The sequence below is a fragment of the Schistocerca piceifrons genome, chromosome 1 (assembly GCF_021461385.2).
Source record: "Schistocerca piceifrons isolate TAMUIC-IGC-003096 chromosome 1, iqSchPice1.1, whole genome shotgun sequence".
Classification (NCBI taxonomy): domain Eukaryota; kingdom Metazoa; phylum Arthropoda; class Insecta; order Orthoptera; family Acrididae; genus Schistocerca; species Schistocerca piceifrons.
This window is the reverse complement of record NC_060138.1, coordinates 101,487,522-101,514,169: the sequence shown is the minus strand read 5'-3', so window position 1 is coordinate 101,514,169 and position 26,648 is coordinate 101,487,522. Positions and strand designations below refer to the sequence as shown.

The window sequence follows — 26,648 nt, the reverse complement described above, 5'->3', positions numbered from 1 at the left end:
TGTTTTGGCATACAGCGTTTTACAAAAAGGTACGGCCAAACTTTCAGGAAACATTCCTCACACACAAATAAAGAAATGATGTTATGTGGACATGAGTCCGGAAACGCTTAATTTCCATGTTAGAGCTCATTTTAGTTTCGTCAGTATGTACTGTATTTCCTCGATTCACCGCCAGTTGGCCCAATTGAAGGAAGGTAATGTTGACTTCGGTGCTTGTGTTGACATGCGACTCATTGCTCTACAGTACTAGCATCAAGAACATCAGTACGTAGCATCAACGGGTTAGTGTTCATCACGAACGTAGTTTTGCAGTCAGTGCAATGTTTACAAATTCAGAGTTGGCGGATGCCCATTTGATGTATGGATTAGCACGGGGCAATAGCCGTGGCGCGGTACGTTTGTATCGAGACAGATTTCCAGAACGAAGGTGTCCCGTCCCGACAGGAAGACGTTCGAAGCAATTGATCGGCGTCTTAGGGAGCACGGAACATTCCAGCCTATGACTCGCGACTGGGGAAGACCTAGAACGACGAGGACACCTGCAATGGACGAGGCAATTCTTCGTGCAGTTGACGATAACCCTAATGTCAGCGTCAGAGAACTTACTGCTGTACAAGGTAACGTTGACCACGTCACTGTATGGAGAGTGCTACGGGAGAACTAGTTGTTTCCGTACAATGTACAGCGTGTGCAGGCACTATCAGCAGCTGATTGGCCTCCACGGGTACACTTCTGCGAATGGTTCATCCAACAATGTGTCAATCATCATTTCAGTGCAAATGTTCTCTTTACGGATGAGGCTTCATTCCAACGTGATGAAACTGTAAATTTTCACAATCAACATGTGTGGGCTGACGAGAATCCGCACGCAGTTGTGCAATCACGTCACCAACACAGATTTTCTGTGAACGTTTGGGCAGGCATTGTTGGCGATGTCTTGATTGGGCCCCATGTTCTTCCACCTACGCTCAATGGAGCACGTTATCATGATATCATACGGGATACTCTACCTGTGCTGCTAGAACATGTCCCTTTATAAGTACGACACAACATGTGGTTCATGCACGATGGAGCTTCTGCACATTTCAGTCGAAGTGTTTGTACGCTTCTCAACAACAGATTCGGTAACAGATGGATTGGTAGAGGCGGACCAATTCCATGGCCTCCACGCTCTCCTGACCTCAACCCTCTTGACTTTCATTTATGGGGGCATTTGAAAGCTCTTGTCTACGCAACCCCGGTACCAAATGTAGAGACTCTTCGTGCTCGTATTGTGGACGGCTGTGATACAATACGCCATTCTCCAGGGCTGCATCATTGCATCAGGGATTCCATGCGACGGAGGGTGGATGCATGTATCCTCGCTAACGGAGGACAGTTTAAACATTTCCTGTAACAAAGTGTTTGAACTCACGCTTGGACGTTCTGTTGCTGTGTGTTTCCATTCTATGATTAATGTGATTTGAAGAGAAGTAATAAAATGAGCTTTAACATGGAAAGTACGCGTTTCCGGACACATGTCCACATAACATATTTTCGTTCTTTGTGTGTGAGGAATGTTTCCTGAAAGTTTGGCCGTACCTTTCTGTAACACCCCCCCCCCCTTTCTCTCTCACTCTCTCTCTCTCTCTCTCTCTCTCTCTCTCTCTCTCTCTCTCTCTATATATATATATATATATATATATATATATATATATATATATATATGGCTCTTTTTGTGTGTGTGTGTATTTTGGTGTGATATAATTTTTTTGTGTGGGCTGTCTGTGTGTGTGTGTGTGTGTGTGTGTGTGTGTGTGTGTCCAGATGGTGTGGGGAAGAGTTTTTTTTTGTTTTATGTTATCATTTCCTTTGTTAAGTGTAGTAGGGAGCCTGTGCTGAAGTGTGTTTGTTCATTTATCACATGTTTGTTTTCTGCTATGGCTTTCTGGATGTGGAAGTTTTCTTGCATTTGTGTAAGATGTTTTTCATGGTTGCTTATTCTCATTATTTTGATTTCTTGTTCCATGTTTGTAGGATGATGGTTATGGTGTTTTAAATGCTCTGCAAATGTGGAATGGTTTGTTTCATACTTCCAACATCTGTTATGTTCTTTGTATCTTGTTTCAAAATTCCTGCATGTCATGCCTATGTATACTACATCACAACTTTGACATTCAAGTTTATATATTCCTGATTGTTGGAATTTGTACCTCTTGGCAGCTGGCTGGCTTAGGTGTGATTGGAGGGTTTGTCCAGGCTCATATGCTATTTTGAAGCCCTGTTTCTTTAGGATGTTTGCAACTCTGTGTGTTAGTTTATGTGTGTAGGTCATGGTGTACCATCTGGTTCTTTTCTGTGTGGTGTTGTCATTGTGTGTGCTTGCTGAGTGTGTTTGTAAGTTTTCAGTTTGTGAGTTCTTCTGTATTCTGGAAATGTTGTGTTTGTTTTGTATTTGTGTTTTTATTTTTTGATTGAGCCTGTGTACCACATGCGTGTCATACCCGTTGTTCCTAGCTATTTGTATGATTGTACTCATTTCTTGTTCATAGTTTCTCTTGCTGAGTGGAACTCTGTTTAATCTATTTAACATGTGTCTTAGTGCTGCAAGTTTCTGGCTGTGGGGGTGGTTGGATGTAGAATGTATTATTCTGTCTGTGGCTGTTGGTTTTCTAAAGATGTTAAATGTATGTTTTCCATTTCTTTTTTATTGTAATGTCAAGAAAATTTATTTGATTTTCTTTTTCTTTTTCAAGTGTGAATTTTATGTTCTGATGAGCTTTGTTTATTTCCGAATGGCGTTCATCTATTTTTTCACTTGGCTCATCTACCAGACAAATAATGTCATCCACGTATCTGTACCAATATATGATTTTGAAACTTTCATTAGTGGTTATCTTTTCAAATATCTGATTTTCTAGGTGACTGCTGAAAATGTTTGCTAGTGTTACTGATATTGGGGATCCCATGGGCAGTCCATCAGTTTGTAGATAATATTCTTTCTAAAACTGAAAGTAGTTTTGTTCAGTTGTCAGTCTGAGCATATCTGTTATTTCTTTTACTGCGGCTGTGGTGAGGTTGCTGTGGGATGAGAGATTTTGTTCTATGATTTCTATTGTTTCTGACGGTCCATAAGTAAAAATTATCAATATGCCGTGATATTACACGCAACTGAGGAAGACAGGACTACAAAAGTTGAAGATATTGTAAAGATGTTTTAGAAAAATGCGCGAATGTGTGAGAAAGAAACTTGCACAACAGTGCCCTCACCCACACTGATTTATCAGCGAAATAACTTTGGGCTGGTACAATCATTACAGTTCTTGAACAATAACAACACTCACTTAATTTGGCACCGTGCGATTTGTTCTTCTCTTTGTGAAAATTAACCCTACGCTAAAAAGGAATTGATTTGTGACGGCGGAAGGGATAAAAGACAAATACGTGGGGGAGTATATCTAGTTGAAAACAACTCGTAAGGTGGCTAGACCTCATTATTTATGTTCTGCATATTGTTGAGAAGAGCGTGGTAGGTTTCGTTAGTCCGTCCGCTAAATGAAGAGGAGAAAATAACTCTTTACGATGTTGTTCTATTATTGATATATACTGTATATATGTTTAGTATTTGAAATATTTAAACGAGTTTTGTGCAGTGGAAAACAACATATTATTAAACGATTCATTCAAAGCCGATTCCATGGTAGTAAACTGTTCTGCACGAGTAAATAGGCCTGTCTCCAATGTCAGCTGGTTCAATATTTCTTAGCACTTTATATCATTCAAATAAACAGGTGAGCAGCCATTTTATTCTCTGGTGCAGTGTTTTCTCACACTTGGACGACAATATGGCGATCACGTCCGGGATGTAGTAACGCTTTGTTCAAGTTGACCAGAACTCCCTAGCACTCCCTTACTCCTTTTTTGCAGGACCCCCGAAAAATATTTCGAAATATGTTTGCAAAAATTGCCAATTAGAAAAAAATGATCTTATATATTTCCCTTTCACTCAAAGTCTTCATCTTCAGATTAGTTGCTGTTGTGGTAAAAGCGTCAAAAAAAGAATAAAAAAGAACAGTGGTTTTAAAGTGGTTTTAACTGGTGCTACATAGTATGTTTAGATCTTCTATAAAATCGTATTTGAAAAGAATAAACCACGGTGCCGATCAATGCAAATATTGAAACCATTTTCGAACTTTTTGCTGAATACAGAGTGCTACGATGTCGTCAATAATGCGCTAGTAAAACTGAGTAGCGTGGGCTTCGTTCACATTTGTTTCTTCCCAATGAGTTCGAAAGTTGATATGCAACGATCTATTGCGTACAGATTTCTGTGACAGTTTTCATGGAATGCATTTCATTGTAACAATGTTCCTTCCTGACACATGAAAGTGAAGCTATTTTTGTTAAAATTAAATGAAAAAAACCAGTTTCCCTGTAATTAGTTATGAAGAGATTACAATCTAGAAAATGGGATGCGAACACTGGATACTTGATACACTCAGGAAATTGTGCATAGCTCTCTCTTTCTACCACCAAATTTAAGAATTTTTCCTCGTACTTACCACTGCCGTCACGAAGATGTGTAAGCAGATGCAGACCATATTGGATGACAGGAGTATCAGCGTTGAGTGACTCATCACGGTTTCCAACTGGCTTAGACAACTGAAAGCATGAATTATTGAGTAGCATCTCACTTTATTCTTCACTTTAAAAAAAAGAAAAAGAAAAAGGCAACATGTAACACGAAACAGGACATTGAGTTCTGCGCGCAGAGGTTTTGTTCCCTCGTGACGTGGCAGAACTGTTTCCATTCCTAGATATCAGTGTATTCTTGTGGGGACTACGAACGCACGAATCAATAATTCTAAGTATAAATCGCGGTCACAATATGAAACGCTTGTATGGTGCTGCAGGGTAGGCTGCGCTGAGAAACAGTTGTTTATGAAAAAATCGATACATTTCGCCGTTCCCGAGCTAATTAGCGTTGAAGTTTGCCAATCAGGCCGTTGCGAGAGCAAATTGAACCGGTTCACCAGATACAGTTAGTGTTAGACAGTAACGTACGAGACTGCTCAGCCTTTGGCTTGGGTTCTATTCTTACTACCGACAGATGTCCAGTTCCTGTATAGCTCTCTTGTTCAGTTTTAGGAAAGCAAACGAAGAACACATCTGACAACAGCGTGTGTAACGGGTCGCTTGAATTTGCGCCCGCAACAGTCTGACTGGCTAACATCAATGCTGATTAACTTGGAAGCGACGCGACTTACAGAATTTCTTTCTTAACAGTTATTCCCCAGCACAATCTACCGTGCAACACCTTTATAAACTTTCAGACTGTTTCTGACTATCCTGTGCACGAAACAGGCTAAGGTAATATGATTTTTAACGACAGTCCTTTGTTAGCGTGAAAATCGTTGTGGAATGGTCACTTGTAACTACAAGCACCACCTGATGGATCAGGAGAAGAATTATTGTCATTTATCTAGAATGTGGCTGTATACAGATAAGAATGTACAATACGTTCGAACATATCCACACCAATGACATATGTCTGTGTTTCTTGGATTCTTGTATCTAGATTCCTTTAGAAATGGTAGTACATTCAGGAAAACAAAAAGAGGGAATCAGTCAAGATGTCCTGGCACATCCTGAGAAGATCTGTATCTAGGACTACTTGAAGTACAACCACTCCGAATTTCTACAGGGACAGAAAATAAGGCCGTTCCGAACAGGTAAATTCATAGAGCAGGAAGGTGATTGATACGACGAACATTATTCAAGTTGTGGAGCCCCAGCTTTTGCCGAAGTTCAATTCTAGTGTTCGCTACGATACGACGTGATTTTCCGATCTATAATATCTGTTGATTCATAGTGGATACGGGACAGCGGGAGGTCAGATATTTACCAAAAAAAAAATCACCAAACAGCCGTATATTTCAGAAGTTGTCATTTTATTTACACGACCAGTTTCGGCTGCTTATTCATGTCATCTTCAGGTCCCCTATGCACTCCATATATAGACAAACAGATATGTCGATGTGTCCATAACAGGAGCCGTTTGTGGAGTACACACTCCCTCAAAAAATTCACAAAATCCAGCTATTGACCGCTCCGGTTATGCAAGCATCGATGTATCTGATTCCCCATACAGGGAATGTGTAGGACTTGAAGATGACATTAATGAGATGCCGAAACTGGTCGTGTGGATAAAATAACAACTTGTGAAAACATATGGCTGTTTGGTGATTTTTCTTTCGTAAGGATCTGTAATGTGTGAGCAAGAAAATGTGATTAGAGACACTGTAATTTGATGACTGTGGGCTCACTTCCAACCGGTTGAGTTAATCCGAGAAGATCAGAAGCGGGTAGTCCGCGAGTAACTCCAGTTAAAGATGATCGTTATTATGACAACTGTCCTTTGGACTGGCTATAGAAACAAAATCAAGTGTCAAACCTTTCAGTCAAAGAAATGATACAGAAATTCAGATTAGAAGCTCGGAGGATAATGGTGTGTGTTTCAAGAGTACCGCGGCACGTTAGTGTCTGAAGCCACTGGGCAGAATAATTTCGTGGCTAGGGCACACAGCAAGCAAATGTGATTTATTTTCTGATGAATTGTGATTTAAAGTGGAGTCTGGTTTTTGGAGAAAGGCTGCAACGTGAAACAACCGCACACATCTTGTTTCGATCATCCTATTATTAAGGTGATTGACGAGCAAGCATCGGTACTGGAAAGCATAAGGACCTCTGCATCCGTCAAAATTATTCTTTGACGGCTCAAAAGGACAGAGGGGAGATTTCGTAAGGTTTAGTTCTCACTTATACTGATGTCATTGGTGAATTTTTCCTTTACATGCACGAAAACGGTTCTCCCCCTAGATGACTGTTAAATGACACCGTGCCAGTAAATGAAGCGATCTCTGTAATGTCAAATCAGCATGCTCATCGTACTTAAATCCTACTGATCATGTCTGGTATCCGCTTGAAAGATAAATTTCAATTAGGCAAAAACTTCTCACGACTTTTTCACATGTTAAGATTGCTCTTCGGTGTGCTGACCACACGCCCCTCCTATCCGCATCCTCAGCTGAGGATGGCGCGGCGGTCGGATGGTCGCCATGGGCCACTTGTGGCCTGAAGACGGAGTGCTAAGATTGCTCTTATTGTCTTGAGCCAAAGAAGTCCATGTTCCTGCCCAAAAAAGTTCTCCGATATGCTGAGAAAATGTTCTAGAGCACCTAAACCAGTATATTTCAGTACATTATAGTGTATCTGGATATATAAGTAGAAGCTTTCCTTGAAATTTTAGTTTGCAAATTTCAGTACGTATAACCACTAAAAGCGACAGTTTACAGATACTTAACTGTACATCGTACGGAACTAGTTCCTAACAGTTGTTTGGTTTCGCAACGAACACATTAGCTCTCTTTCTACCCCTTACTTGTAAGTCATTTTCAGCCAGGTGTTCGGATGCTTTTGATCATATAGTGTATGTGTGAGTGACTACCCCTTACTTGTAAGTCATTTTTAGCCAGGTGTCCGCATACTTTTGATCGCATAGTATATGTGTGAGTGACTAAAGTAAATGGTAGTAAGGTTACTGGGATGTTGCCAGCAGTTTTGTAGTAACGAAGAAAATTGCAATTTTCGGTTGAAGATTTAACATTATAATCGATGGTGATTAATAATAACTAATGACATATTTCGAAATATCTCAGAAGCTATTTTTACTAAGGAAGAAAGAGAACGGAAGGGCGTTCTTCCAGCGAGAAAACTTTTAGTGTAAAACAAATAACAGAAAAATAAGGAAATTGTTTGTGACAACAAATTGCATTAACTCATTAGCATAACTATACTCTTGGACAAACCGATTTTTCTCAGTAGCCGATATGAATCCATGCCCAGGATTGGAACTGGATATCAATAAAAGTTTTGCGACCCCAAAGTTGAGTTTTTTCTTAGTAAATAGCTAAATTACCATGACGTTATATCGCTGTTGAAGGGAAACACTTTCACTGCCGTTAACGATAAAGTTAAGATTGATGAATACCGAAAAGAAAAGTACAGAAATGCCTCTAAGTTTTGGATTTGAAACTCTGTAAATGTGTTTGTGTGTGAATCGATTTTTGGAATTGGTTGACGCTGAAGACAAAGGTGCACCCGGCAGCGGACGATACCTTTTAACATCTTTCCGTCAATCTGTGTGGCAGTCAAACATTTCCAATAACTGAGAAACACGTATAAATTATGCGAGAACTTTATATTCTGATGATTGAGTGTCAGTATGGGAATATCACAATAGCGGAAGTAGAGAAAACTTTACTCACCCTATTACTGTTTGGTGGTGCTTTATATTGCTGACGAGGTGACTGTACATTTCATCCTCTGCTGTATCTGTGTGAAGTTCAATGTATCCGAGTCTACCACTGGCTTCGTCCTTTTTCCTCTGCGGCGACACGTCGATTTTGCCGTCCTCCGCTTGCCTTACTTCGGATGGGCCCACTTCCCGGTTGTAGATGGCAGCTACGTTATCGTTGAGGACCTCCAGTTCGGCAGCCAACTGCAGCATCAGGATCTGGAAGGACGTGTCTAGGAAGACGGTTCCCTGGACGACGGCCCAGATGCAGAAGACCTGGACGAGGTAGACGATGTGGTAGGTGGGCGTGGCGCGCATGTCCAGCGGCAGCCACACGGGTACGGGGAAGTCCCGCGCTCCTGACGAGGCCCCCAGCAGCGGCGCCACCGACCACAGGCTCGTGCAGAACACCGTCGACACCTGGCCAACACCAGCACCAGCACACCTGTGGTCTCCAACAGTCTGAACAGATATCACAGCTGCACTTTGCTAATAACACCTAATCATAGCTTGGGACGTGATGCTGTGATTCGCTTTCAAAGTTGTTCTTGAATTATAATGAAACCCCAGACCCACTCACACTCCCCACTCTCTCTTAACGAACCTTCAACACCTTGCTCTCCAAGATAATAAAAGCCATGCATCCATTCTATCAACTCTCACTCTTTAGTTCCTTACCTTACCCCATATCAGGGTTCACACCCCACCCTTTCCACGCCTCCTACTCCTTCTCTCGTCATATCAGGCTGGCCCCCGCCCTAGTCCCATCCAGGGGTGTACCCAGGGGTTGGCAGGAGTGGCCCCCGCCAGGGGCGCAAGAGGAAGGGGGGCGCAAACTCCAAAGGCCGCCGACGATGACGCGACGGAGCGTCGCGCCGAAAAAATAGCGCTGCACCGCGGCCAGTCTGGTACGAGAAATTGTGGGAAAATTTGCTACAGAACGGAGAAGAGATACTAAAGGAAGACCCTCTGATGACGAGAATCCTCTTCGCTTTACTGGGAGGCACTTTCCTCATGTCACTCCAAGTGACCAGTCCAAGAAACGCAGACTATGGCGTAGATGTGCAGTCTGCTCGAAGCAGAATGTGCGTCGCCGCCGGTATTATCTTTTTAGATAAATATATATATTTACTTATATCTGCCAAGAAACGCCTTCACATTTTCTTGGAACAAGGGAAAATATCAATCTCTCACTATTGATAAGGGGGTGCATTCTTTACTTCCTGGGGGGTCCTTTAGAGGGCGCCATTTTAAATTCTTCCAGGGGCGCCACATATGTAGGGTACACTACTGGTCCCATCTACTCACTTTCAGTTTCTTACCATTACGATACCCCTTTTTCAAAATTAGTTGCACTATCGACCATTCCTCAGATGGAATAACTCAGCGTTATTATCTGCGAAGAAAATGATGACATTAATTTCTTTTACGAGGGATTTTGCATCCTTCGCAGTGACACTCTCTCTCTTCTTGTGTATTGTTGTAGACGCCAGTTGTAATTAGAAGTGCAGGTAGTGGTGACTTATTGGCTGGTTAAAAAGGCTCTGAGCACTATGGGACTTAACATCTGTGGTCATCAGTCCCCTAGAACGTAGAACTACTTAAACCTAACTAACCTAAGGACATCACACACATCCATGCCCGAGGCAGGATTCGAACCTGCGACCGTATCGGTCACGCGGTTCCAGACTGAAGCGCCTAGAACCGCACAGTCACACCGGCCGGCGGTGGCTCATTGTTAGTACAGAAGATGAGTACATCTACATCTACATTGATACTCTGCAAATCATATTTAAGTGCGTGAAGTCAGTCGCCTGACGGCGCGTTTCGGCGCGGGCCTGCCCGTTGCCGGCGCGCCGTAAGGCACGGAAGCTCGCATTGGCGCGTATCGCTTCCAGTCGGGTGTGCCGCGGCAGTCCTCACCGGGGGAAGTGATGCGTCTCTCATAGCCTCTCCTTCCCAAGTGGCTCTTTCCGCCTTCCCGTGGTGCCAGATGTTAAGCTTTGCATTCTGCCTTGCGACAAAAGGGAGAGCTGCGACCCAACCCGATGCGAAAGCGAAGGGTGCGTGGCACAGGGGGAGCTGTGTCGAGGGACCGAACACCAGTCCCTTTCTGTTCGCAGGGCACAGACCGGCAGGTGCTCTGCATGCCGGCGACCTCGTTTGTCGGCGTGGGATCGCGGTGCGAGTCGGCAAGGGTGCTTCGCCGCGCCTCTGGGTAACCAGGGCGTGTTCTGCCAAACCCAGGAGGTGGTGACATCGCCTGGGCTAGGTTAGATGGACCCAGACCGCTGAACGACTGGGTGACCGACCCACCACCTGAGTAGGAGTGGGTCCTTGGCCGAGAGGTGGAAGCTCGGGCTAGTAGGCGGCGAAGGACGAGAGGTGCATCCGCCTCTCCGGAGTGCGGGGTGCTCTTGCCGGGGAGCGTCGCGTGAAATCGTCGATGACGGAGCCACCGACGGGGACCAGTGCGCTGGCAACGGCGCGCTGAACCCAGCAGTTCGAGGATGCCCTTGGCCTTGGGGCGAGGCCGGTGGGCGAGCTGCATTAGTCCCCCCCCCCCCCCTCCCCATGCCAGTGGAGCCGGTCCAGGGCAAGAGACGGGCTCCCAACCTTTTTCACTCGTCAAATCAATCATGGCTGAACAAAAGACGAGTGATTCGAGTGTTCTCTCGAGGTGTTCGACACTTACTGTTCCCACCCCTGAAGAGGGCCTGGGGCAGAATGCAGAAAATGTTACTGAATGGCATACTAGAATTAACCAACTGCTAGATTCTAGTATAAAGAATGGCAAAATAAGCAATACACCAGTACTCTCCATCAAAAAGGAACTCGCCGCTTGGGCTATCGCACAAGCGGCCACTAAAACACAAACAACAAAAGAGACCATTGAAAAGGTGTCCAAAAGACCTGATACGGCAGTCTTCCTAAAACCCCTGCCAGGCCAGGACATCAAAAAAGTACAAGAACTCTTTACAACCACCGTAGACCCGGCAGCAGACAAAATAAAAATAAATAAGGTAAAGGCAACAAAAAATGCCGTAATAGTAGATGTTGCCACCGAAGAAGACCGGGAAATGATACTCAACCATGAGAAACTTAAAAAGGTCGTTAAGTGCGAACCGCCCAAAAAGCGGAATCCCTTGGTGATCCTGTATGACGTGCCCACCACAATAAATGAAAACGATATCTATGAAACAATAAATCAACAAAATTTTGAGGACATGAGTCTGGACAATTTCAAAAAAGAATTCAAACTGCCCTTCAGAACTGGACCCAGAGAGTGCGATGTAGTGCATCATGTAGCTGAAGTCTCGGGAAGTATGTGGTGTAAGCTCACCACTATGGGTAGAATATACATGGGGTTCCACTCGATAAACGTAAGGGACTACCTCGTAGTCCCCCGATGTCACAATTGTGGAAAAATGGTTCAAATGGCTCTGAGCACTATGGGACTCAACTGCTGAGGTCATTAGTCCCCTACAACTTAGAACTAGTTAAACCTAACTAACCTAAGGACATCACAAACATCCATGCCCGAGGCAGGATTCGAACCTGCGACCGTAGCGGTCTTGCGATTCCAGACTGCAGCGCCTTTAACCGCACGGCCACTTCGGCCGGCACAATTGTGGAGACCTTGACCATGTACACAAACACTGTGAGCGGAAGCCGGCTTGCTCCAGGTGCGGCGCTGAAGATCACACTAGGAAAACTTGTGGCAAAACAGGGATATGTATCCCTTGTGCAAGAAGAGGGAAAAGAAGTTGTAATGCCACAGGAAGAAACTGCCCCACATACAGGGCTCTAGAACAAAGGCTTATCTCAAGGACTGATTATGGCTGAGTCCATATCAGGCAACAGGAAGTCTAAAAGAAAGTCTCCGAGTAAAAGGGTAAGTGATGCACTTAGGTCCAGCAGATTCAGGGAGTTCCTACAAGGAGCCACTAAAACTCAGACCAGAAAAGTAGAAACAAAAGATGCTGGTGTACAAACGGACCCATGCGGTCAGATTAGTGCTGCCTCTCCCCGAAACCGGGGACTAAGGTCGCTTGAAGAACTAGAACGACCGAAAGGGCGACCTGTGGCAAAACAGCTCTAATAGTAATACCAAATTGTATCAACTAGGAACCACTAATTGCATAAGGTGGTGGGTTGTTATGTATGATATATATATTAAAGAATAAAGATTTTTTTTTAAAAAAAATCACATTTAAGTGCCTGGCAGAGGGTTCGTCGAACCACCTTCACAATTCTCTATTATTCCAATCTCGTGTAGCGCGCGGAAAGAATGAATACCTATATCTTTCCCTACGAGCTCTGATTTCCTTTATTTTATAGTGGTGATCGCTCCTCCCAATGTAGGTCGGTGTCAACAAAATATTTTCGAATTCGGAGGAGAAAGTTGGTGATTGAAATTTCGTGAGAAGATTCCGTCGCAAAGAAAAACGCCTTTCTTTTAACGATTTCCAGCCCAAATCCTGTATCATTTCTGTGACGCTCCCTCCCATATTTCGAGATAATACAAAACGTGCTGCCTTTCTTTGAACTTTTTCGATGTACTCCGTCAGTCCTATCTGGTAAGGATCCCAAACCGCGCAGCAGTATTCTAAAGCGTCGTGTAGGCAGTCTCCTTAGTAGGTCTGCTGTAAAGAAGCACTGACAAGGCGAAATGACCGATTCTCGGGATTAGATGGCCTTTAAAGAAGGTGTGTTTTGTTGAGACTGTGGAAGGTGTAAGAGGAAGATTAAATGATGCAAAGTAAACCATTACATATGTGTTCCATTAGAGGATGAGCAATGCTTGGAATGAGTTTCACACTACAGTCCACGCCTCGAACGAAAAACATACAAACCACGTCCAATACAAACAGTGTTGTATTCTTCGTTATTCCACTTCTGTCGTGAGGAAACGTATGTGTTACGTCAAAAGAAAACGGGGCACACAACAAAGACACTCTTATATCCCTGTGACAAAAAAGCGCGCTGTTTCTTTATTCATTTGCTGATAGCAGCTCGCGTCTATGGGCTAACAGCGAGTTGTGTAGCTATACATTCGTTTCTATAATTTATTTCAATAGTTATTCACCATTTACAAATTGCACTCCGTTTTCATCTCATGTTTTCTTGTCGTTACATACTCGATAAAGCCTCGAAAGTGTGTATATGTCAACGTAATAGTTAGACGTTCCCTCAACGGAAATTAATCATCATCATCATCATCATCATTTAAGACTGATTATGCCTTTCAGCGTTCAGTCTGGAGCATAGCCCCCCTTATAAAATTCCTCCATGATCCCCTATTCAGTGCTAACATTGGTGCCTCTTCTGATGTTAAACCTATTACTTCAAAATCATTCTTAACCGAATCCAGGTACCTTCTCCTCGGTCTGCCCCGACTCCTCCTACCCTCTACTGCTGAATCCATGAGTCTCTTGGGTAACCTTGCTTCTCCCATGCGTGTAACATGACCCCACCATCTAAGCCTGTTCGCCCTGACTGCTACATCTATAGAGTTCATTCCCAGTTTTTCTTTGATTTCCTCATTGTGGACACCCTCCTGCCATTGTTCCCATCTACTAGTACCTGCAATCATCCTAGCTACTTTCATATCCGTAACTTCAACCTTGTTGATAAGGTAACCTGAATCCACCCAGCTTTCGCTCCCGTACAACAAAGTTGGTCGAAAGATTGAACGGTGCACAGATAACTTAGTCTTGGTACTGACTTCCTTCTTGTAGAAGAGAGTAGATCGTAGCTGAGCGCTCACTGCATTAGCTTTGCTACACCTCGCTTCCAGTTCTTTCACTAGGTTGCCATCCTGTGAGAATATGCATCCTAAGTACTTGAAACCGTCCACCTGTTCTAACTTTGTTCCTCCTATTTGGCACTCAATCCGTTTACATTTCTTTCCCACTGACATTACTTTCGTTTTGGAGATGCTAATCTTCATACCATAGTCCTTACATTTCTGATCTGGCTCTGAGATATTACTTTGCAAACTTTCAATCGAATCTGCCATCACAACTAAGTCATCCGCATATGCAAGACTGCTTATTTTGTGTTCACATATCTTAATCTCACACAGCCAGTCTATTGTTTTCAACATATGATCCATAAATAATATGAACAACAGTGGAGACAGGTTGCAGCCTTGTCTTACCCCTGAAACTACTCTGAACCATGAACTCAATTTACCATCAACTCTAACTGCTGCCTGACTATCCATGTAAAGACCTTTAATTGCTTGCAAAAGTTTGCCTCCTATTCCATAATCTTGTAGAACAGACAATAACTTCCTCGTAGGAACCCGGTCATATGCCTTTTCTAGATCTATAAAGCATAGATACAATTCCCTGTTCCACTCATAACACTTCTCCATTATTTGCCGTAAGCTAAAGATCTGGTCCTGACAACCTCTAAGAGGCCTAAACCCACACTGATTTTCATCCAATTGGTCCTCAACTAATACTCGCACTTTCCTTTCAACAATACCTGAGAAGATTTTACCCACAACGCTGATTAAAGAGATACCTCTATAGTTGTTACAATCTTTTCTGTTTCCATGTTTAAAGATTGGTGTGATTACTGCTTTTGTCCAGTCTGATGGAACCTGTCCCGACTCCCAGGCCATTTCAATTATCCTGTGTAACCATTTAAGACCTGACATTCCACTGTATTTGATGAGTTCCGACTTAATTTCATCCACCCCAGCCGCTTTATTGCGCTGGAATCTATTGATCATTTTTTCCACTTCCTCAAATGTGATCCTATTTCCATCATCATTCCTATCCCATTCTACCTCGAAATCTGAAACATTACTGATCGCATTTTCACCTACATTGAGCAACTCTTCAAAATATTCCCTCCATCTGCCCAAGGCATCCACAGGATTCACCAGCAGTTTTCCTGACCTGTCCAAAATACTTGCCATTTCCTTCTTACCTCCCTTTCCAAGACTGCTAATTACACTCCAGAATGGTTTTCCAGCAGCTTGACCCATAGTCTCCAACCTGTTTCCAAAGTCTTCCCACGATTTCTTCTTGGATGCTGCAATTATCTGTTTGGCTTTGTTTCTTTCTTCAACATAATTTTCTCTGTCTACCTGGGTTCTGGTTTGTAGCCATTTTTGATACGCCTTCTTTTTCCTTTTACAGGCTGCCTTGACTGTATCATTGCACCAAGCTGTTTGCTTCATCCTACTTTTACACACTACTGTTCCAAGACATTCTTTAGCCATTTCTAGTACTGTGTCCCTGTATCTTGTCCATTCCTTTGACTACATTCAACTAACTGGTACCTTTCTGAGATCGCTGTTATGTACTTGTGCCTGATTTCCTTATCCTGAAGTTTCTCCACTCTTATCCTCCTACATATGGACCTGACCTCCTGCACTTTCGGCCTCACAATCCCAATTTCACTGCAGATTAAATAATGATCAGTGTCATCAAAGAATCCCCTGAATACACGTGTGTCCCTCACAGCCTTCCTGAATTCCTGATCTGTTATTATATAGTCAATGACAGATCTGGTTCCCCTGCCTTCCCAAGTATACCAGTGAATGTTCTTATGTTTAAAAAAGGAGTTTGTGATTACTAAAAGCCCTTACTGGCACAGAAATCCTGTTGGCCTCCATATCCTCTCCAAATTTACCCATAACCTTTTCATGCCCTTCTGTTCGATTTCCAATCCTGGCGTTAAAATCACCCATGAGCAGAACACTGTCCTTGTCCTTTACTGTAACAACTACATCACTGAGTGCCTCATAAAAACTATCCATCTTATCTTGATCTGTCCCTTCACAATGCGAATATACTGACACAATCCTAATTTTCTTGCTAGACACTGTCAAATCTATCCACATCAGTCGTTCGTTTACGTACCTTATTGCAACTACGCTGGGTTCCATTTCTTTCCTGATGTAAAGCCCTACACACCATTGTGCTATTCCTGCTTTGACTCCTGACAGGTAGACCTTGTATTCTCCCACTTCCTCTTCTTTCTCACCCCTTACCCGACTGTCACTAACAGCTAAAACGTCCAGCCCCATCTTACTTGCAGCCTCTGCCAGCTCTACCTTCTTCCCAGAGTAGCCCCCATTGATATTAATAGCTCCCCATCTCATTACCATTTGTTTGCCAAGTCGTATCTTTGGAGTCCCTGGTTTGTCAGTTAGAAGTGGGACTCCGTCACCTCCAAAGGTCCGAGGCATTTTGCTCTGATTGTTGCCAGCATCATATTTAAAGTACCAGGGAAGCAGGTTGCTAGCCTTACTTGCCCCGAGTCCCATTGGGTTTTACCCCTAACGGCTGAGGGACTAACCGGTGGATTTGGTAGTCTTTGCCGTATGAGCACAAAGGTGAACACGACTCAGAATATGTCCGAGATGCCCAGCCTTATTCCAAAGTAACTGGTACTCCGACTGTCGGGACCACTTACTTGGCCACTCATACGTTGCCCGTGGTTCATGAACTAGGACATGACTACAGGAACCCACACCATGAACCACACGGATATTAATTACTAAAATAAATTTACAGCAGTCTCCGAATAAGTTACGGCTGTATAAATGTATGTATAAACAGATCAATATTCATTGCTCATCAATAAGTCGTTATACTGCTATATAAGTTGCTTTTGTCATTTAGGCAAGTTGGACGTTTTGTGACATTTCAACTTAGTCTTGGGAATGACTATAATGCCGAAATCGTGACTGTGTTACACAAATGAATAGTAATTTACAATTTAATGGCGGAAATTTCTTTCAAGTCGGTTGCGTATGTACACTCTTTGACATAAAACTTGACCGGCGGCCGGCCGCTTCAGAGGCTAAGTCCGCGCGGATCGCGACATGGGACAATAAAACTGGCCAACTCGCTAATTCTCTAAGTCCGGTCATCTGCACAATCTGGCAACACTGCAGACTGCGGCACTTGCTGGAGGAAAACTTGTCCCATGATGGAGAAACTATAGGCTGATTGCACCTGTGGTCTAGCGGTAGCGTGCGTTGTTTCTGTTCATAATGTCAGTGGATCGAGAGCAGCTGGCATAAAATATTTTTATAGCCTCTTCTGCCTGAATACTGAACACGTGAATGTAATAGTAGCGCAGATTCAATCTATTTCGCTTTCTGACACACCGATATCAAAATTTTGTCCAGTAACCATTTTGCGGCAGATTTCCTGCAGACTGTCCTCCTCTGGACGCCGTAATCGGCAAAGCTCCGGGATCCATTTGCTGGCTACTGGCAGCGGCCGTGGCGACAGCAGCGGCGCTGCACTCCCCCGTTCTTTATCGAAAGCGCCTGCTACCGCTCATCGCTTTTGATGATTTAAAACGCTTTATTATTAAATGTTGCTCCACAGAAAATTTCTACGATTTCCATTCACGCTCAAAAGCAACGGAGACAGACGCCCTGATTAGTAGGCGGGTATTATATTACATTAATCGGCAAGAGCTGAGTATGGCCCGAAATTAATTTTATAGACTGGGACGAAATTAAACCACCTCACTACATTCGATGAATTTATAAATGCTTCATACCTCGTTTCTTTTCCTTTCAAACTCAATTATTTGTGCAACTTTTGGTCAATGTTTGGATGTTTTCGTCAAGCCAGAGTGAGCGTCTGTGGTGTAAAGTGTATTACAGTTCTTGTTTCATTTCTTATGGTAAGTCTATGCGATAAACTGTGTGAATACCTTGCAATGCATGCTCTGTAGCAGTGCAGGAACACTGCACATTTGGAGTTCCATGTATGGGTTCATGAAGTATTTATTGTTGATCGGAAGTGATAGTTAAGGTCATCAGATTTAAACCAGAAAAATTTGTCGTTTTGAAGGTTTCAGAGAACGGAAAGGAATTGCTAACGCCGGTGTTAGAAAACGTCTACAGTTAAATGCTATTGCAAAAATTTAGAAGAAGGGAACTATATTAATGAACATGTGCACTTCATAAACAACCTTCTGACATGTTAGACCTATATGACGAACAAAGCTCAAATTTATATCGTTGAAAGTCGGTTTGAATCTTTTCAGGACCTATTTTACAGTGAAGCACCTTGGAATTTGCAAAGCAGAAGTCCATGATATTAACTTAATTTACTAAGTCGAAATCGGACGAAGGTTCATGTTTAAAGGCATTCTTCAGATTTCGCATAAGAAATTTTTACTAGCAGTTTGCAACTCCATTAATTAAAATGGAAAGTAAAAGGTTGTAGTCAGCGGCTTCTACCGTGATTCGAACTGCTATGTCTTATAGTACAAGCACTGCAAAGCACAAGGGAACCTCTGAACTAACGACACACTGGCGGCCAGAGGCGGACTATAGTCACTGCGATGTTGCCTGAGCCTCAAAACGCAACCTTAAACACACAGAGGAGGTGGAGATTACTGTTTTAACGTCCCGTCGATAACGATGTCATTAGAGACGGAGCACAAGCTCGGATTAGGGAAGGATGGGGAAGGAAATCGGCCGTGCCCTTCCTAAGGAACCATCCCGGCATTTGCCTGAAGCGATTTAGGGAAATCATTGAAAACCTAAATCAGGATGGCCGGGTGCGGGATTGCACCGTCGTCCTCCCGAATGCACACACAAACAGGTGTTACTTATGTGAAGAACGCCGTTCTTGGAGTCCAGAAATTAAATATACTTTCTAATTGTGTCATCTTGCAGTGGATTATATCGTACGAGTCTTCGATGTGGGAAACGAATGTCAAGTGAATTTAGCGAGGTAACGCCGACCTACACCCGGAAGTAAATGCACTATCAGAGTGTTGACAAATACTTGCTACGATGCTGCCATTTCTCGGCTCTCTGACGAGGCAGCTCTTCAGCGAAATGCTTGCCGTGATTCTCCGATACGGTTCTTCAGAGTGGAGACGCGCGCGCACGTTTGGTTTTTATGCGGCGTTCTCCCCTGATGGTTTCTGACGTCGCCTTGTGGGCTATGGATACATATGAGACACTCAATTATCATTAATCCAGAATGATACAAGTTTCAGCTTCCGGCGTGGAAGAAGGCTGTTGACGCCGACATTATATCATTTCAACGTAGGGAAAGCAAAACGGATCATTCAATGTTTCTCATTCAACATAAAGCATGTGAGATAAATTTCCGTAACGTTCATAATCATCTAAAAATACAAACGAAGTAAAATTACACCGGAAGCTTATTCGAATTGAATATAATGTAAGATACCAAACGCTTTGCACCTCGATGTCGAATTTGTCCACTTGCAATCTTTTGCAGCATACACATAGAATGTCATGATTACCACGAGAATGAAGAAATATGTTGGTAAGGATGGAAGCAAGAAAGGACGCAGTCAACAAATATTCTATTCCTCATGGCATACATTTCATTTGACACGTAAGAAGAGGTAAAGCGGGAATTTACTTTCGTTAACACGAACGACATGCCGCACATATTGATAGCGAGGAAGTCTGCGTCTTCATACGTTTCCTTAGCAAATATCAACTTTAAATTGCATAACGCAAACATTTTTAACAGACGCGAATTCCTACCCAGCATCTATTGTCCCTGTTAACGAACGACGAGAGATGTTAAATATTGCTTCTTCACAAGTAACTTACTTGAAATGCCGTGAGGTAAAGCTGTGTGTTGGACACGGATTCGAACCCGGAACCTAATCGGATTGCTATCGAAGCACAGTCAAATGTGACATATCGGAATTTTGCGGCAGTAGCTAGATGTTTTAACTGAAATGACGAGACGAAACATTAATTTTTTCCTTCCCAGGACTCCAATCCGGCACCTATCGCTGTTATATTCTAGAGAAAACGAACGTTAAATATGGGTTTGTTGCACCAGCAGTGACATGTGAGCATGTTTGAACTGAAATAATATGACGAAGAGTTCAGCGCTCACTGGGAATAGAGCCCCACACATATCGTTGTTGACTACACACAAAGAGAAGTCAGCTACCGAATTGTTCTCCACCAGCTGCTCAGAATAGCATCTTGAACTTACAGTCATCTCGCAAATAGTTCTGTGTCTCACTGGGAGTTAAAAACGTCAGATATCGTTAGTGTTGACAGCGAATGAAAATACATTAAAAATCAAAATTATTATCCACCAGCAGATAGGTGTTCTCATGATAGAGCTTGATAATACATAATTAAATCTTTAGTGCCGGGCCAGGATTCGATCCCATTCACGCGTAATATGTGAAGGTGTTGAGGAATCTGCAGTTTTGGACAAACAACAAATTGTAGCCGAGCTGTATTGCCACGAAGGGATCAAATTCCGCGTTAAGGGCGGTCTGAGTTGCATTCCCAGTTCAGAACCAATTTTATCGACATACAGAAGCTCAAATAAAAGATGGAATAAGTGTCCTGTGACCATACATAGCGTTTGTGTCGTCACTTGAAATAAATAACTAGTATAAGAAAGGTTACTGGTGATAGAGTTTCTACATGTCGCCACTCCAGACTTTATTGTGGTTCAACCTACCGTCTACTTGGTAAAGAAGGAATATCATCTTTAATGTGAATTTTCAGACCACGCAGCCATTATATCTCCTTCACTTGGTGTAGCCAGGAGAGAATGGAATCTGTCTCTCCCTATCTAAAATCATTGACAGAAGTGGGAATCGAACCCAGACCATAGGTATAACAACCTACCATCCGTCCAACAGACTACGAAATCCCCTTCTCTGCGAGTCATTTTTCTATCGTAACGCAGTTGCGCCACACTGGATGAGAATTCTGACACACAGGCTCCCTGTAGTAATTTGCAGCATGTTCAGTAAATTCATTTACCTGGTTGACCGAATCACCATGAACTAGCTGCCTCGGCTACCCAGTGCATACATTCGACTATTTTGTAATCACAGAAATAAAATCACGTAACTGCCACCTACACACAACTGCCAACAGTGTAGGATGCAGAAGTTTAAATAGGAAGTGTTCCTTTCCACTTGAGCTATTCTATTGCGCTATCTGTTACTAGAAAACGTCGCTCAGTCCAAAAGAAAAGCTGTAACTGTTTGTCTCTCAGAAGTCAAGACCTGGCCATATGCATAATCTCACAGTGCTGTGGAATCGTAAAGTTCTGGAGGAATAGTTGCCGAGCTCTGGAGCTGTTGTAGCTACGTGTCAGCTTGTAGCATAGATAAGATGTCGCGAGTTCGAATACATTCAGTGCCACATTTAATAAAACGCAATTCTGCTCTCTGCTGAAGTTATCAATCTAACTTAATTCCCTTCACTTCTCAACCCAAAGTAGTCGCATGTGGAAAAAGGACTAACTACTGTGACATTTTGTTCTGTTCAGGTTTAATAGACAGCAGGCAGCAGATGCATCTCGAAGATGTGTAGGGAGAGCGCATCGTGCCATAATATGTCAGAAAAGTATTTTCTACATTAGCTGTCGTGTGGTAGTGATATTTTATTCTTCTTCAAACTTTGACAGCTTTAACTCAGAACAAGTTTTCTACATGCATGTAATCAATAAACTGCATGTGCATTGTCAGACTGTCATAGGTAACATCAGAGAATTCGCATATATCGTTGATGATTAATTTCTCTCTCATGTTTACTATTGTTTTAACAACACTAAAGGAAACCTTACGAAAATTGTGCACTGTATTATAAGAAATGAAATAAAACTAACCATGATAACCTTACGACGAAAGTATCTGTACACAAGCATGCCTCTATCGACGCGAATTAGTAAAATACTACTCACTTAGATTTTGATTGGGTCTGTGTTTAATTGGTATGCTGTGTCATACTCAAGAGGTATGCAAATGTGGCATTTCATAAATATAGTTACGTATTCCTAGAAACCCAAAATTCGCTTGTCAGCAGCGGAAAGAGGCGTTACCTGTTGTGCAGCATTGTAAGTTTTTCAACATTGCACTATGAGCTGAAAGCGTTTTCTTGCGATTTCCTTATTGATGTTTGATCTGACTGCTTGTAGCTCTTTCACAGAAGGGATAAAAACGTTACGGTTAGTGAGACTGGAACTGCGAACCGTAACACACGCTGTTTCACAGGTCAGCACGTTACCACAGAGCTGGCGAGGAGGTACGGGTCTCAGCTTCCTATTTCGAAGGCAATAGTAAGTAGAACTCGTAAACCGCTATTTAAAGGTCGAGATCAGTTGCGATTTCCACCTTCAACGACTTTCCTGGGCTGAAAACCGTAATTTTTCAATCTTTTTGTTACCCTTCAAGCGATAATAACTCAGATTATTCAATGGAAATGACAGGTAAAATCAAGTGAACTTTGAGGCTTAATTCCGTGCACACCAGGAAGTAACTCGTCGATCACAGAGTTGCCAAACATACGTTGCCTTGTTGCCAAATCTCAGTTACAGTACCAGCAGGAAGAAGACGAACCGATGTGATCCTACAGCGGTCTGGGACGTGACCATAGCTGGTGTCTCCAAGTCGCGGCTGCTACGGCCTGGAATACGTAATGCGTCTGATTCGCTTTCTGTAACTAGGTTTAGGGACTGGAGCGTAGTTACTAATAATACTCAGAACTGACTGCAAACTGAGCATCATAAATCAGTAACTCTCATTGTTGTTTTTATATTTCTTTCGTAAGTGTACTCAAAACTAAGAAAGTCATTCACAGGCGTTTTCGTGCCTCGCCGATAGTCGAGCACAACAAACAAATAAAAAAAAAAAAGAATGTGTGTGTGTGTGTGTGTGTGTGTGTGTGTGTGTGTGTGTGTGTGTGTGCGTGTGTGTGTGAGAGAGAGAGAGAGAGGGGGGGGGGGGCGGGGGGAATAAAAAGCAATGAGAGAGAGTGTAAAAAATTGTTGTAAAGAAATTGAATCATGGTATTTAAAGAAATTTTTCATTAAAATGACACGTTCCACATCATTACGAAATGTCGTATTCATGATCTATTGAACAAGAGGTAATCTAATGTAATGTAATCTAATCTAATCTAATCACATCATATTGATGATTAGCCATGAAGAGTCATGAATTACCGAAAGTTTTGCCAATACCAGTAACCAAATCTAAACTTGAAAATAAAAGACGACAATTTTTGTAATAAACCGTGACTCCGATCAAGACCCTTTCGTCCCTGTTATCTAACCACGAAAGATGTCTGATATACCTCCATTCTGAAGTAACAAAGTGTGCATGCATTTAAAGATGAAGTGCATGATGTGAAGTTCTGTGACGGAGATACGAACCCAACACGTAATCCGATTGTTAACTAAGAAAAATCAAATGTTACGTATCGGTTTTTCTTACGAGCCGCTAGGTGTCTGACTCTAAAATAAGGATACAAACTTTTGTGCCTAAGCGACAATCGAACTGCACACCTATCGTGCATCCACGAATATGGCGTAAGTATCAGTTACTTACTCATGAACAGTAAGATGTGTGCGTGTTTGACCAGAAATATCGACACCTGTTGCGATTGTTGGCAACACATGAACAGACATTGAAATTGCGCGTTAATTTTCACTAGCAGGTCGGTGTGCACTTGATAAAGCTAGAAATGAAATTATGAATATTTTTGTACTGGATCAGGTTTCAGACCCACATACTTACCTTTGGAGACCTAGAGAAGATTGCAGTCTTGGGAAAAGGAACGAAATGACTGAACTATACTGTTCCGAGAGATTCAGATCCTCGAAAGAGGAGATACGAATTCGAATCACAGTCCAGCACCAAATTTTTAAACGTCTCTAGTTCAATCAAGTACAAGTAAAATAAGAGCCCTGTCCCTTTAAATGGCTATCGGTTCATTAAATAAAATAAAATTTGCTAATGTAAGTAAGCTTACTGGCGACTGTATTTCTGTTTACCATGATTTCCGCTGTGTCATGTCCCAACGTAAACCGGCTCTGCCCAGTCGGTAATGAAGGAACGTGATGTTTAATGCGGATTCTGGATTATAACGTCTTTCTCTTGAGGTTACCAGAGGTAAAATAAATATGTTTGTGCCTCTTAAAAGTAAATGCCTGAACCCACGCATTGCACCTGTGTGTAGATATCTTCCACATGATTTGGTCGACATGACCTGTTTCAAGTAGTGTATAACAGACAGTGTTTTAGAAAATCTATTGTTTCCCTTTGCAATAAACAGAAGTATTTTCATTCTAAGCTGTCCAAGTACAAAATTTTCGCAATATTAGTTCAAATTTAATATTCGCTTCTATAATGTAGGAAAGTCCGCCCCAGTAGCTGAGTGGTCAGCGTGACGGATTGCCGTCCTCTGGGCCCGGGTTCGATTCCCGGCTGGGTCGGAGATTTTCTCCGCTCAGGGACTGGGTGTTGTGCTGTGTTCATCATCATTTCATCCCCATCCGGCGTGCAGGTCGCCCAATGTGGCGCCGACTGTAATAAGACCTGCGATATGGCGGCCGGACCTGCCCCGCGAGGGGCCTCCCGGCCAATGACGCCAAACGCTCATTTCCATTTCCATGTAGGAAAGTATTTCGCAGTCGCAAACTCGCATCCGAAACGTTGACCTTACACTTAGTCGCTGACCATAAAGTCTAGCTCAGAGTGACACCAGTTTAAATAACCTAATGTAGCGAAGACTGTTTGCCAGTGCTCTTTCTCATCGGAAAATACGCAATTCACTCATTTGGCTCCATAACTACACTGTAACAGTAATTTCTGTGTGAAATTTGTCAGTAAGCTTTCGCCTTCCAACCGGCAAAATACGGAAGAGTACGGCCGGTAAACAATTCACAAACCACGATTTAGTGCCGATAAGACGATTTCTTTAAACATTGTCGAAGCTGAGGGAATTTAGTTTCTGCTTAAATTGTCTTAAGCAGCAACGTTCACAGATATCTCAAATAGGAAAAAGCTGAATATCCAGGTACGAAAATTGTAAAACAAACTTCCCACAGTTTGTGTCAGGTTGATCTTTTCGTCTGATAACACTGCTTAAGTATTCTGTCTAAGAGGTATCACAAGTAGTATCCCTGTAGCTGTGGGAATCATTGGTTGAAAACGAGTTTAACACCAATGGGTACAGGGCTGCTAAATTTTCAAAATTATTATCAACCTAAGTCTGAGTCCATCCACAAACTGAGGCGTATTTATAATATTGAAGCTAGACTGTGTATCCTTGTCTTTCTTGAGTGGTCATTGGAAGGCGTTTACACAGACGTATACAATACTATGAATACTTCGAACGGTATGGTTAACGTTGCTCTCTTAAAAAATACATTTTGTTTTAAATTCTTCTGGGTCTTAAGCGTACAATATGTGTTGTAGATACAGTCTCAGACCAAAAAATTGACCGCCGAGTCGTTCACGTAAGGTGGACAATACAGTCATGCTCCTCTCAGAATTCTATGTCTGGCAATATGCTCGATCTGGCAACATGTAGACTGCGGCACTTCCCAGAGGAAGTCTTGACTCCAGTCTTAGTACATTACTCTTGACTACGACCGTAGTCGTGAGGTAAAACGCGAGACCAGCTAATATGATATTGTAGATTCGCTTGTATTACACTCATAGCTTCAGCACCGAGAGGAAAGGGGCGATAAAAATTTTGTCGATATGTGCTTTCGGTCGCCAGACGTCATATTAGCTGGTCTCGCGTTTTACCTCAAGACTACGGTCGTGTTCCAGCAGCGGTATGAATAAAATGATATTAATAATAACAGTAATAATCGAATTATCCGGCAACTTCACACTTCACAGTGGATTTTCTAGAACTACGAAATTTGCTGAATTTGTGAAAAATCAATATGGCTTCACATCCAGCCTATGATGCCTAGAAGAGTCTTTACATCCTGCTGACATGAGAATAGCATAATCTCTGCGACAGAGGCTTGCTTCTACTTGACCATTTAATAGACTCGCATTTTTTCCACCGTGACTAATTTTGTAAGCTAAGCACATCATCCGTTACAGCACACTCCTGGGGCTGGGTAATGTGACCACAATGGTCTGGTGGAACGAGCTATCACAGGTGCAATGCGTGGGTTCAGGCATTTACTTTTAAGAGGCACAAACATATTTATTTTACCTCTGGTAACCTCAAGAGAAAGACGTTATAATCCAGAATCCGCCTTAAACATCACGTTCCTTCATTACCGACTGGGCAGAGCCGGTTTACGTTGGGAAATGACACAGCGGAAATCATGGTAAACAGAAATACAGTCGCCAGTAAGCTTACTTACATTAGCAAATTTTATTTTATTTGATGAACCGATAGCCATTTAAAGGGACAGGGTTCTTATTTTACTTGTACTTGATTGAACTAGAGACGTTTAAAAATTTGGTGCTGGACTGTGATTCGAATTCGTATCTCCTCTTTCGAGGATCTGAATCTCTCGGAACAGTATAGTTCAGT

At 42.6% G+C, this 26,648-nt stretch overlaps 2 protein-coding genes across 2 annotated transcripts in view; both read right to left on the bottom strand.

Moving 5' to 3' along the window:
- LOC124777349 (odorant receptor Or2-like) overlaps positions 1-8,417 on the bottom strand; it is a 43,044-nt gene extending 34,627 nt beyond the window's left edge. The window contains exons 1-2 of the mRNA XM_047252723.1: positions 8,307-8,417; positions 4,542-4,641 (exon numbers count right to left, since the gene is read on the bottom strand). Of these exons, the coding sequence (XP_047108679.1) occupies positions 4,542-4,641; positions 8,307-8,356 (150 nt within the window). The 5' untranslated portion in view covers positions 8,357-8,417. The remainder of the gene's footprint in view (positions 1-4,541; positions 4,642-8,306) is intronic.
- LOC124783116 overlaps positions 8,358-26,648 on the bottom strand; it is a 104,285-nt gene continuing 85,994 nt past the window's right edge. Inside the window, exons 3-4 of the mRNA XM_047254000.1 lie at positions 8,463-8,797; positions 8,358-8,373 (exon numbers count right to left, since the gene is read on the bottom strand). Coding sequence (XP_047109956.1) covers positions 8,358-8,373; positions 8,463-8,797 — 351 coding nt within the window. The remainder of the gene's footprint in view (positions 8,374-8,462; positions 8,798-26,648) is intronic.